Below are 13,516 nucleotides of genomic sequence, written 5' to 3'. Positions count from 1 at the left end.
TATCTCCTCCTTATGAGAACACTTTTGCTGGCACTTAGGACTCACCTGGATTATCCAGGATCATCTCCTCATCTCAAAATCCTTAACTTAATTACATTGGCAAGGACTCTTTCTCCAAATAATGGGATTAGGATGTCAATTTATCTTTGGAAGCCATCATCAGCCCACCACAGGGTGGGTATCAGGAGATATGTAAATGCTCAGATGTGGTGCCGGGCACTGGGTTAGCGCTCAGGAAATGTTTGTCTTCATGGTAGCCCTCCTGTCTTGAGGGGTTCTCTGGAGAGCAGGATATCCATGGGAAAGAGACCTCAGATGGTCACATTTTCCTCTTTTCTAGTTAGAGTTCTGCCAGAAACGATCATAACTCCCCTGACTCCCACTGATTGAGCGCTAACTCTCCCAGACACTGTGCATGGGGTTCCACATCTCATTTACCCCTCACAGTGGCTCTGCCATGGTCAGTGGTTTACAGCCGAGGAAACTGGGGTTCAGAGAAGTTAAGTCACTTCCCCAAGACCTCACAATGTCAAGGCAGGCATTGGAATTCAAGCTCATTCTCTTTTCCCTTTACTGTGTGTATTTGGCGCCTGAGGGGCTTCTGTGGAAATGAAGTGGGAGAAGGGGGAACTCAAGACTTAGGGGATGCCAGGGGGAAACCAGGGTGAGCAAGGTGTAGAAGAGCGCATCAGTGGATGGGATAGCTTCAAAAACTATTAACCTGATTAAGAAGGGCTTGGCTGTGCCCGAGCTGCAACTCAAAACTGCCATCTTCACCCTTCCTTTTGCCACGTGGCACTTGTCCCAATCTAGTCCTGTTTTCTCATTGGTGAACCTCAGCCCATCTCAAGCTCAGACAACACCATTTGTCCTTATTGTGACTACATGATCTCACATGTTTGCTCTGACCACACCCTCTGCTGATGTTACTTTGCAACTTGTCTTCATCCTGCATCCCCCCAACACACACTCAGATATTTGGGCTCTATATGGTTAGTTGTCCCTTAATATAGAAAACTCGGTGTTGCTATTTATTCACCAGTGCCTATGTTTTATCTTCCCAACCAGATGGGAAATCTCTTGAATACAAGGACTGAGAATTATACATCTTGACTCCAGTTTCTAATTTAATGTCCCATATACAGTAGAGGTTCAACAACTGCTCGATGGTTGAATGGAAGGGAAAAAAATATCCCACTAAAAGATCCAGGTTGTGGGGGACGGAGGTGTTGGTGAGCTGCACAGCCCCAGTGAGCTACAAAGCCCTCGGAATCTAAACTGGCATCCCACCTCTGCACTGGTTAGAGGATTTCCACAGGCAGGTTCATTCTGACAATGGTTGATCTCACCTGCCTATGGAAGGTGTCTCCCTTCACGGTATTGCCCCTGGCCTTGGCAATGTAAACGTTTTGTCTTTAAAGCAGTAGCTAATGGGACACTTCCCAACCCCACTGGATTCCTTCACAGCAGGAAATAGACACGTCCTCAGCTTGAGTCAAAATGTTGGAATGTAGGTTGAGGATGAATCTGAGGCGTGGTGATTACTCAGTCACTCAGAGTGGGGTCACCCTGCAGCTACAATAAAAATACAATATACAACCCAACAACTTGGGCATTCTAATGAGTGCATTCAAGCTAAACCGGAGGCCACTTCCTGTGGATGGCCCCTTGAAGTCACCCACCTGCTTTGTTCCTTGGGCAAGATTTGCATCTTCTAAGACTCATAAGAGCTGGAGCTTCTGTCCTATTGTTACATATGTATTATGTATTGTTAGGGGTGGTTTGCTGTGGAAAGACTTTCTCTTACTTCCACCCCTCCCCTACCTTTTATTTTTTTACACACCACCACCCCCACTCCCCACCACTTACCCCCCTTGGTGTCCATATATTTGTTCTCTACATCTGTGTCTCTATTTCTGCCCTGCAAACTGGTTCATCTGTACCATTTTTCTAGGTTCCACATATTTGCGTTAATATGCATTATTTGTTTTTCTGTTTCTGACTTACTTCATTCTGTATAACAGTCTCTAGGTCCATCCACATCTCTACAAATGACCCAGTTTCGTTCCTTTTTATGGCTGAGTAATATTCCATTGTGTATATGTACCACATCTTCTTTATCCATTCATCTGTCAAAGGGCATTTAGGTTGCTTCCATAACCTGGTTATTGTAAATAGTCTTGCAATAAAAATTGGGATGCATCTGTCTTTTTGAATTATGTTTTTTTTCTGGGTATATGCCCAGTAGTGGGATTGCTGGGTCATATGGTAATTCTATTTTTAGTTTTTTAAGGAACCTCCATACTGTTCTCCATAGTGGCTGTATCAATTTACATTCCCACCAACAGTGCAAGAGGGTCCCCTTTTCTCCACACCCTCTCCAGCATTTGTTGTTTGTGGATTTTCTGATGATGCCCACTCTAACTGGTGTGAGGGGATACCTCACTGTAGTTTTGATTTGCATTTCTCTAATAATTAGTGATGTTGAGCAGCTTTTCGTGTGCTTCTTGGCCATCTGTATGTATTCTTTGGAGAAATGTCTGTTTAGGTCTTCTGCCCAGTTTTGGATTGGGTTGTTTGTTTCTTTAATATTGAGCTGCATGAGCTGTTTATATATTTTGGAGATTAATCCTTTGTCCGTTTATTCGTTTGCAAATATTTTCTCCGATTCTGAGGGTTGTCTTTTTGTCTAGTTTATGGTTTCCTTTGCTGTGCAAAAGCTTTGAAGCTTCATTAAGTCCCATTTGTTTATTTTTATTTCCATTACTCTAGGAGGTGGATCAAAAAAGATCTTGCTGTGATTTATGTCCTCTAAGAGTTTTATAGTGTTTGGTTTTACATAGGTCTCTAATCCATGTTGAATTTATTTTTGTGTATGGTGTTAGGGAGTGTTCTAATTTCATTCTTTACATGTAGCTGTCCAGTTTTCCCAGCACCACTTATTGAACAGAATGTCTTTTCTCCATTTTATATCCTTGACTCCTTTGTCATAGATTAGTTGGCCATAGGTGCATGGGTTTATTTCTGGGCTTTCTATCTTGTTCCATTGATCTATGTTTCTGTTTTTGTGCCAGTACCATATTGTCTTGATTACTGTAGCTTTGTAGTATAGTCTGAAGTCAGGGAGTCTGATTCCACCAGCTCCATTTTTTTCCCTCAAGACTGCTTTTGCTATTTGGGGTCTTTGTGTCTCCATACAAATTTTTAGATTTTTTGTTCTAGTTCCATAGAAAATGCCATTGGTAATTTGATAGGGATTGCATTGAATCTGTAGACTGCTGTGGGTAGTATAGTCATTTTCACAATATTGATTCTTCCAATCCAAAAACATGGTATATCTCTCCATCTGTTTGTATCATCTTTAATTTCTTTCATCAGTGTCTTATAGTTTTCTGCATACAGGTCTTTTGTCTCCCTAGGTAAGTTTATTCCTAGGTATTTTATTCTTTTTGTTGCAATGGTAAATGGGAGTGTTTCCTTAATTTCTCTTTCAGATTTTTCATCATTAGTGCATAGGAATGCAAGAGATTTCTGTGCATTAATTTTCTATCCTGCAACTTTACCAAATTCATTGATTAGTTCCAGCAGTTTTCTGGTGGCATCTTTAGGATTCTCTATGTATAGCATCATGTCATCTGCAAACAGTGACCGTTTTACTTCTTCTTTTCCAGTTTGGATTGCTTTTATTCCCTTTTCTCCTCTGATTGCCATGGCTAAGACTTCCACAACTATGTTGGATAATAGTGGTGAGAGTGGACATCCTTGTCTTGTTCCTGCTCTTAGAGGAAATCCTTTCTGTTTTTCACCATTGAGAATGATGTTTGCTGTGGGTTTGTCGTTTATGGCTTTTATTATGTTGAGGTAGGTTCCCTCTATGCCCACTTTCTGGAGAGTTTTTATCGTAAATGGGTGTTGAATTTTGTCAAAAGCTTTTTCTGCATCTATTGAGATGATCATATGGTGTTTATTCTTCAATTTGTTAATATGGTGTATCACATTGATTGATTTGCATATATTGAAGAATCCTTGCATCCCTGGGATAAATCCCACTTGGTTAAGGTGTATGATCCTTTTAATGTGTTGTTGGTTCTGTTTGCTAGTATTTTGTTGAGGATTTTTGCAACTATAATCATCAGTGATACTGGTCTGTAATTTTCTTTTTTTGTAGTATCTTTGTCTGGTTTTGGTATCAGGGTGATGTTGGCCTCATAAAATGAATTTGGGAGTGTTCCTTCCTCTGCAAGTTTCTGGAAGACTTTGAGAAGGTTGTGTGCTAGCTCTTCTCTAAATGTTTGATAGAATTCACCTGTGAAACCATCTGGTCCTGGACTTTGAATGTCCTATAAATATCAATTAAATCTATCAGGTCTACTGTGTCATTTAACCCTTGTGTTTCCTTATTAATTTTCAGTTTGGATGATCTGTCCATTGGTGTAAGTGAGGTGTTAGAGTCTCCCCACTATTTCTGTGTCACTGTCAATTTCCTCTTTTATAGCAGTTGCCTTAGTAATTGAGGTGCTCCTATGTTGGGTGCATATATATTTATAATTGTTATGTCTTCTTCTTGGATTGATCCCTTCATCATTATGTAGTGTCCTTCCTTGTCTCTTGTAACATTCTTTACTTTAAAGTATATTTTATCTAATATGATTATTTCTACTCCAGCTTTCTTTTGATTTCCATTTGCATGGACTATCTTCTTCCATCCCCTCACTTTCAGTCTGTATGTGTCCCTAGGTCTGAAGTGGGTCTCTTGTAGACAGCATATATATGGGTTTTGCTATTGTATCCATTCAGCAAGCCTGTGTCTTTTGGTTGGAGCATTTACTCCATTCACGATTAAGGTAATTATCGATATGTATGTCCTATTACCATTTTCTTAATCGTTTTGGGTTTGTTTTTGTAGGTCCTTTTCATCTCTTGTGTTTCCCACTTAGAGAAGTTCCTTTAGCATTTGTTGTAGAGCTGGTTTGGTGGTGCTGAATTCTCTTAGCTTTTGCTTGTCTGTAAAGCTTTTGATTTCTCCATCAAATCTGAATGAGATCCTTTTTGGGCAGAGTAATCTTGGTTGTAGGTTTTTGCCTTTCATCACTTTAAGTATATCATGCCACTCCCTTCTGGCTTGTAGAGTTTCTGCTGAGAAATTAGCTGTTAACCTTATGGGATTTCCCTTGTATGTTATTTGTCATTTTTCCCTTGCTGCTTTCAATAATTTTTCTTTGTTTTTAATTTTTGCCAATTTGATTACTATGTGCCTTGGTTCATCCTGTATTGTACTCTCTGTTCTTCCTGGACTTGGGTGGCTATTTCCTTTTCCATGTTAGGGAAATTTTCAACTATAATCTCTTCAAGTATTTTCTTGGGTCCTTTCTCTCTCTTGTCTCCTTCTGGGACCCCCATAATGCGAACGTTGTTGCGTTTAGTGTTGTTCCAGAGTTCTCTTACGCTGTCTCCATTTCTTTTCATTCTTTTTTCTTTATTCTCTTCTGCAGTGGTGAATTCCACCATTCTGTCTTCCAGGTCACTTATCCATTCTTCTGCCGCAGTTATTCTGCTATTGATTCCTTCTAGTGTATTTTTCATTTCTATTATTGTATTGTTCATCTCTGTTTGTTTGTTCTGTAATTCCTCTAGGTCTTTGTTAAACATTTCTTGCATCTTCTCGATCTTTGCCTCCTTTCTTTTTCCAAGGTCCTGGATCATCTTCACTGTCATTATTCTGAATTAGTTTTCTGGAAGGTTGCCTATCTCCAGTTCAGTTAGTTGTTTTTCTGGGGTCTTCTCTTTTTCCTTCATCTGGTACACAGCCCTCTGCCTTTTCATCTTGCCTATCTTTCTATGAATGTGGTTTTTGTTTCACAGGCTGCAGATTTGTAGTTCTTCTTGCTTCTCTCCCCTATCTTTTCCATTTTCTATAGTTCCTATGGGTTTAAACAGTTCCTATGGTTTCAAATAGTTACTATGGGTTTTATGCTAAGTACTACAGAAATGTGATTTCCAAACTTGCATGCACATTGGAATTGTATTAGTCAGAATAGGTCAGGTTGTGCTACAGTAACAAACAAGCCCCAAATCTCAGGAGCTTGATATCACAGAGGTGTATTTCTCATCCACTCTGGTTCACAGAGGACCAATGACTCCAGGACAGCTGTCCTCCCCAAACAAACTAGCAGCCAGGCTGCTTGGATCTTGAGATCTTACTATCTTCATTGGAGGCTTCCCCTACAGCAGAGGAAGTTAGGAGTCTTGCAATGGCAGTTAAATGCCCTGGTTCAGAAGTGACACATATTACTTCCACTCATAGCCCGTTTGCCAAAATCCCATAGCCCCACCTAACTGTGAAAGCTCTTTAATCTCCCCTTTTCATGGGAGGAAAGAAAAATCAGAATGGGCAAGCACTAGAATGCCCTGTTGTAGGAACTGTTTGGTGAGGAAAAATAAAGATATCACAGGTCCTGCCAGCAGAAAGTCTGATTCAATTGCCCTGAAATGGGGCGTGACATTTTTTGGAAATGTCCCAAATAATTCTGATATTGTTGGTACATGGGTGGACATTTAGGAACAACTATGATAGAAAACCTAATTCTCTCTTGGAGTGACCATTGGCTGTTTAGGTGATAAGAATGACACACATCCATGAATGCACAAAACAAGTTAACATATAACTCACTACTAAAATATGCAGTATATGCAATGCGTTGTAGGAAGGCAGCGAACACTTCCCCTCCCTCCGATATGCTCGCTTGTTGTTAAGGTGGCTTTGCCAGACAACTCATGGTAAGGAACTCTTGCTCAGTACACATTTCCATGTAGGTATATTTGTGTGCATGCATGGACACACATGCTGGGACCCTGAAGTAGAGAAGTGAGGAGGCTCAGATGTCCATCTCTCCCACAGAGCCTGTTGGAATGACAAGCTCCTATGAATAATCTCATTATAGCTTTTTACACTTCAGGCTGAACCTAGAGAGGACACCAGAGATTCTGAATCTAATCCTTGCTCTGTCATTGACTTACTGGGTGACCAGTATAAAACCAGGCAACTCTGCCTACTCTGGGACTAATTAGCCAGCCTGAGGATGACTCAGTTCTTCCTCTGCTCTTCTTCCTTCTTCTTCTGAACATTCTGTTAGGACTAGTATTTAGCTGCTAGTTAACAGAAAAACACTGTTTTCTTAAGCCCAAAAAACACTGGCTTAAGTCTATTGACTTACACAAAAGAAGTCCAGAGGTTGGCAACTTCAGGGTCCCAGGTTCTTTTGGCTTTCCACTTGACCATCCCTAGGCTGTGACCTTCTTCCTCATTCTCTCAAGATGGCTGCTAAAGCTCCAGTGGTCATGTCTTCATTTGGGGCATAGATAATGGGAAGAACAAAGGACAGAAAGGGTCTCTACTAGCTGAGTCCAGCGAAGTACCAGGGAGTGATATATGCTTACATCTCATTGGCTAGAACTATGTCACATGACCATCCAAGCTGCAAGTGAGGCTGGGAAACATAAGAGCCTCTATCATAAAGCCCCATTGTCAGGCATCCAGACTTTTTGTCCCATTCCCTTGCACACGGAAATGTAGGCTTCTGCCTTGTAGAGCAGAAGAAGTGAACTCCTGCTCCTGGGCAGACACATGTAGGCTCAGTGGATACACAGAGGTAGAAGACCTCGTGTGCACAGACCCAAGTGTCCCCAAGACCTCGGTCCTGATGCTTAGATAGTGGACTTGGATTTGTCAAACCAGAGGCTGAGCAGGTGCTGTGCTCCCTGGTCAGGATGCCAATCTCCCCTGTGGGGAAGGAGCTCTCACCCTCACAGCACACTTTGTGGTGGCAGCTGTGTTTTCAGAGGTGGAAGGCACACAAGAAGAGAAGTTTGACCCCTCAGTAGCCAAACAGCCTGGACCCTCTTGTCTAAATAAAATGTGAGCTTGTTTTTATTATGAAAGTAAGTACAATGATACAGAGTAAAACATTCCCACAGTACGGTAGAGGGTGAGTAATAGTAAACTTCTTGTCCCTTCTTGCTCCTGTCTGTGGCCTCAGTCCCATGTCCCAGAAACTACACTTTATGGTTTCCCTGGCCGTATTTCCAAATGTTTTCTTTGCATGTATATGTACATTGTTAAAAACACACACGCAAATGGGATCATACTTTACATGCTGTTCTGCAATTTGCTCTGACCATTTAGCATCTTGGTGATTATGCCATCTTGCTGCCTGTAGAAACACCTAAGTCTTTTGTATGGCTAAGTGGTATGACTGTGCCATAATTTATTTTCCCAGTCACCAGCTGTAGAAATTTGTCTTTCCAGGCTTTTGCTACCAAGATCATTGTTATAATTCTCTGACCCTTTTGTCCGGATTCCTGTGTTCTCAGTTCCATTATCTGGATTGGAAGCTGAGCCTGGCATCTGGGGGAGAGAGAGCTTTGCTGCCTCTGGGAGGACTGGCCCTGTGATTCCTGGAGCACTGGCCTTTCTCTGGTCAGGCCCATCCCTGGCTTCTCCGTGGGGGCCTGAACCACGGCTTCCTCCTTTGTCCCAGGAACCTCCCCCCATACTGACTCCACACAAAGGGCAGGGTGGGGTCAGCACATGAGCGTGCCTAGGCAGGCTAGTAATCTGGTGTTCTGGGCAGATAAATAATTTGGGACTCCTTCAACTGATATCTGCAAAAACATTTGTTCAACCCTTATTTGGAGGAAAGGCTGCATGCAGAGTAGAGGAGCACGTTGATCTCTGGCTCCATCATCCTGAAAAGTCTGCAGGGTAGGCAAAACTACCATCCATACTAGAGACTGCTGGGAGCTTTGTTGCAGGAACTGCTTGGGAGCTTGTAAACTGAGTCACTGGTATATGATCATTTGATAATGTCTTCAAGGAGATGAACATGAAGCCCTGAAAATACCTGTTATTTTGCTTTTTGATTTGTCCTGCTTAATGAAGCTAACAGAAATCCATTGCTGATACAGAGACTATCAGACCTGGTATGGCTCCATCAACAAAGGAATTCTAGGGCATTCCCTGGCAGTCCAGTGGTTAGGGCTCAGCACTTCCACTGCCATGGCCTAGTTTCAATCCCTGTTCAGGGAACTAAGATCCCACAAGCCGAAGAGAGTGCAGCCAAAAAAAAAAAAAAAAAAGGAATTCTCTGCTGAGATAGGACCCAGAAAGAGGAAAGAAGAGGGGAGGAAAGTTGGGAAAACATGATGTTGAAGTAAAGAGAGACAGTGAAACTTCCCAAGTTGGCCAGAGAAAGAACCAGATCAGACAGGACAAGCAGATGCCATATCCGGGCCACCGGGAAAGGGAGGCTCAGCTAAGTTGAGGTCAGGTCAGCTCAGGTCAGACACCAAGGAAGAAAATCCCCCAAATCAACCATGAAGGTAAACAGAGCCTTGGTCAGCTATGTAGGCTTGGTATTCAGAGGTGGAAGCTCAGGAAGGAGTTTGATCAAGTGAGCAGAAGCAAGTGGGCAAAATCAGATAGGTGGGTACGATGAAGAGAAGTCAAATATGGGGTTCTACCAAAATTGTCCTCCCAAAACAAGTATATGGTCAAATTTCCTGCTCAAGAATCTTCAGGGGCTATTAATTGTAGATATAATATATACTAATGCCTTAATCCAGCATTCACAGTTCACTACAATTTCACTCCCATTGAGTACTGACCTCTAATTCCTCTCCTGCTCCCCTACCCCCTTGCTCAAGCCTTCCCTTCCACTTGGAGAGCCCATCGTCTCTCCCTCTCTCCTAAATTCTCAGGGCATTTTGTTCTCCTCTTATAATTCTTATTCATCTCGTGCAGCCAATACTGTCTTTGTCCCTTGAGTCCTGTTCATATTTTTATCTAAGCAACACCTAGCCCTGCACCTCACATGCTTTAGGTCCTCAATCTGTACTTGTTGAAAGTCAGCAGAACAGTTTTCAAGCTCATCACAGGACTGAAATAGGGGAGATGCATGTGAGAACTCTGGGAGAGTTCTCAAAGGTGTGACGTGCACTGATGGGATAGACAGACCCTATTGCAGGGTCAGGGAGGGTGTTCCTTTTGATCTCTATCCACAGTAGTCATGTAAATTGTCAAGTGCTTGTCTTATCATGGGGAGACAGTCATACATGGGTATAAACTTTGTATATTCTTGTCCAGGAAATATGTCTACCTCAGGAGGACCACTGTTCCTGGGTCTGTCTCTGGACAGAATGGGAATGTGGCTTGGGTCCAGCTACAGACTGAACCCCAACTATCTAAGGGTTTATATCTCTGCGTACTGATGTCTGAGGCTGGGACCTGGGACAGGACAAGGATACCTGAATCATGGCATCTGCTTAGGGTTCTGACTCAGATGAGGGAGAGGAATCAAAGGGAGAAAGTGTGCCCTATACTGGGAGGGATGAGGCAGGGGAAGAATTGGTGCAGGGCACTCTGGGGGAAGCTGGGAGTCTGGAGTTGCCTCACAACTGTTTGGGTTGCAATGTCATAGAGCAGATCTTCTAAGGTCTTTTACATCCAACTGGCCTAGCCCTCATAGAAGTTTCTGGGAGATTCTCTCCTTGGATTAGCCATATGGTTGCCAGAAGCTCTAGACTCACATCCCCAGTACCAAGTGCACAAAAAAAGAGATCCTTCACAAGTCCCTAGTTTCCCTCGGATTGAAGCAATCAGCCACTCTATAGCTGTCCCTGAACTAATCACTGTGGTCCAGGGTGGCTTGGTTGGGGGAAGAATTACACCAATTTGTCCAGGCCTGGATCACAAGCCTTCCCTCCACCAATGTATGAGGGGGCTTAGTGTGCTAATAGTTTAGGGTGAGTCACTTGCTCCATTGCTGCAGGTGGGTGTGGTGCCCCACCCAAAGCATATATAGAATGAGAATGGGAAAGGTATCCTCTTAGACCAAAGAATGTAGTGTGGGTGCAGAGTTGGTAAAATGTCTGCTCTATCAGTCCTTTCCATCTTCTTTGCTTGGGTAACTCTTCTTTGCTCTTTGAGACCACATTTAGGCATTAGTTCATCTAGGAAACCTCATCTGATCTGTCTTACACTCAAGATTATATGCCTGTGTTCTCATAATGTTACTGCACCGAATGTGGATCCACGTACCCAGTGCACAGCAAAGCCAATCTACTAATACTGGTTGTGGTGATGGAAAGTACAGCATTTATTGCAAGGCACTCAACATGGGGCCAAGCAAAGAGAACAGGCAGCTCATGCTCAAAAGACCCAAATTCCCCAGTGGTTTTCAGGGAAGGGTTTTTAAAGGTGAGGTCGAGGGATGTGTGATCAGCTTGTGTACATCCTTCTGATTGGTTGGTGGTGAGGTAATGGTGGTGTTTCGGGAGTCAACATCATCACCCTTCTGGTTCCAGCTGGACTGGGGTTGACGTGCTGGTGGTCAGCATGTGGTTAACTTCTTCCTTCTGGTGGGGGTTTTAGTATCTGCAAAACAACTCAAGGATATGGCTCAGGGTATTTTCTATAGCACCCGGCGAGGAACTAAAAGTCCTTGACTTTGTTTTATGGCTAAACTATTCTTTTGTCTTGCTTGACTGTTTTCCTTTGTTTCTACATTTTCTCACTTCTCTGATTAAATTTGCTCTTTGGAACCTGGGGAAGGCCCAGGAGGCTAAAGCTTTTCTACAAACAAGAGGTGGGGGACACCAGGGGTCTGTCACTGGTAAGTCCCCAGAGAGTCCTTCTTGGTTTCAATAACTCTTCCTTCTAGAATGAGAGCTCCTTCAAATCTTTGAATTTTTTCTCTGTATCCCCAGGACTGAGTACAGGGCTTGAGATACTTACAGTTTGTTGAATGACTGAGCAGTAATGCATGCACGTGTGCAGGAGTGTGTGCGCCAGAGTGGGACTTGTCTGTTGACTCAGCTTCATTGGAATGGCTGCACCCAGGAGCTATTGCTCAAGCAGAAGCCAATACTTCTGGGATTGGAGCACTAATCACATAGACTGAGAGTGGGGAAGGGGGTTCCACCTTCCGGGAGAAGATGGTATGACCACCTGCAAAATAGTGTCACCAGTGTTGCTATTGTCTCAGGCTCCCAAACCCTGGGACTGAGTCTCCCTCTCACCACAGGAGGGCATCTGGTCATATTAAGTCCTAGAATCCTGTTTTTTTCACATCCATCCCTTTTTTTCCTATTGCATCACACCTTCCTAATCTCCTGACAACCTCCCTGCCCCCCATCTTTGCTATCCCCTTTGCCTGACTCCTCTAAAACTTTCATACCACTGCCATAAGGATCATTCCTAAATACTGATTATCATGTCACACATTGTATGGAAAACCTCAGTGAGTCCTCAGTTCTTCCAAGATCAATTCTAAATTCTTCAACCTATGATAACCATATGATAAAGTTCATTATCAGTCTTTCCCCAGATTTTACACACGTCCATACTTCTCGCTACTCACCTTCCAGAACTCTGCCCCAGCCTATAACTTGCTTTCCCCCCACATCACCCATACTTCTTCCTCCTTGTTGCTCATGCTCTGTCCCTGCTTAGTGTCCTCAACTTTTCCATTTTGTTATCCAATCCTACTTCTCCTTAATTTCTGCATTTTATATGAGGTTTTTCTGACCTCTTTGACTCACAGCAATCTTTTCCTTCTGTGAACAAATATATTCCTAGAAAAACTGAGCCAATATCCATTGCATCAACCACTCCATTGGTACTTGCTTAATCATATATTGCTCTGAGTAGTTACTTAATTTTTTCATTATTAGATCATAGACTCCTACTGAGAATGCGGTAAGTACATAATAAGTGTTTGTTGAATGAAAAGGGACAAATGGACAGTGTGACTTTAGAAGATTTTGGTTTTGTTTTAGTTTGGTTGTGAATACTATTTGTTTCTGGCTTGTCACTTAACTCTTAGGCTCCATTTCCTCACTAATAAATTGAGGATAATCTTACCAACTTTACAGAGGCTGAAGGGTTTTTGTGAACACCAAATGAGAAATCGTGCTTACAAGTACTTTATGGACTATTAGGACTTAGTGGACTTTTAGGACTTTAGGACTATTAGGACTTTTAGGACTTTATGGACTATTAGGATTTCTCTTTTAATTTCAATTATAAAATATTTTCCTTCTTACTTTTAGACTTGCAACCTTATTTCTCAAAAGAGGACCCAACAGGATAGGCGGTATTTACAAAAAGGCTGTTTACAGACACTACACAGATGAGACCTATTCCACGGAGATCCCCAAACCTCCCTGGCTTGGATTCTTGGGCCCTATCTTGAGAGCTGAAGTGGGTGATGTGATTGTCATCCATTTAAAGAACTTTGCTTCCCGACCCTACTCCTTGCATCCACATGGCGTTTTCTACAACAAAGATTCAGAAGGTAAATATCAATCCTATATTATTGGTGTCTTCTCTCTCCTTCTTAAGTAAGGCAACTGTCAGCTGCAGTGAACGGAATTCTAAGAGCGCATTCTAAGATTACATGTATTCTTTTGTCTTCTCCCTGTCTCCCTTTTCCCCTCCCTCCCCCTCCCCCTCCCCCTC

The 13,516-nt window shown here is 42.6% G+C and overlaps 1 protein-coding gene across 2 annotated transcripts in view; it reads left to right on the top strand.

The window, feature by feature from the left end:
* The window catches only part of HEPHL1 (hephaestin like 1), a 172,614-nt gene that overhangs the window by 89,641 nt on the left and 69,457 nt on the right, over positions 1–13,516 (top strand). For both annotated transcript variants that reach the window (XM_024731261.1, XM_024731262.1), the window contains exon 5: positions 13,108–13,352. In XM_024731261.1, coding sequence (XP_024587029.1) covers positions 13,108–13,352 — 245 coding nt within the window. The remainder of the gene's footprint in view (positions 1–13,107; positions 13,353–13,516) is intronic.

This window comes from Neophocaena asiaeorientalis, unplaced genomic scaffold (assembly GCF_003031525.2).
Source record: "Neophocaena asiaeorientalis asiaeorientalis breed wild unplaced genomic scaffold, Neophocaena_asiaeorientalis_V1.1 scaffold143, whole genome shotgun sequence".
Lineage (NCBI taxonomy): Eukaryota > Metazoa > Chordata > Mammalia > Artiodactyla > Phocoenidae > Neophocaena > Neophocaena asiaeorientalis.
This window is presented reverse-complemented; position numbering and strand designations above follow the sequence as displayed.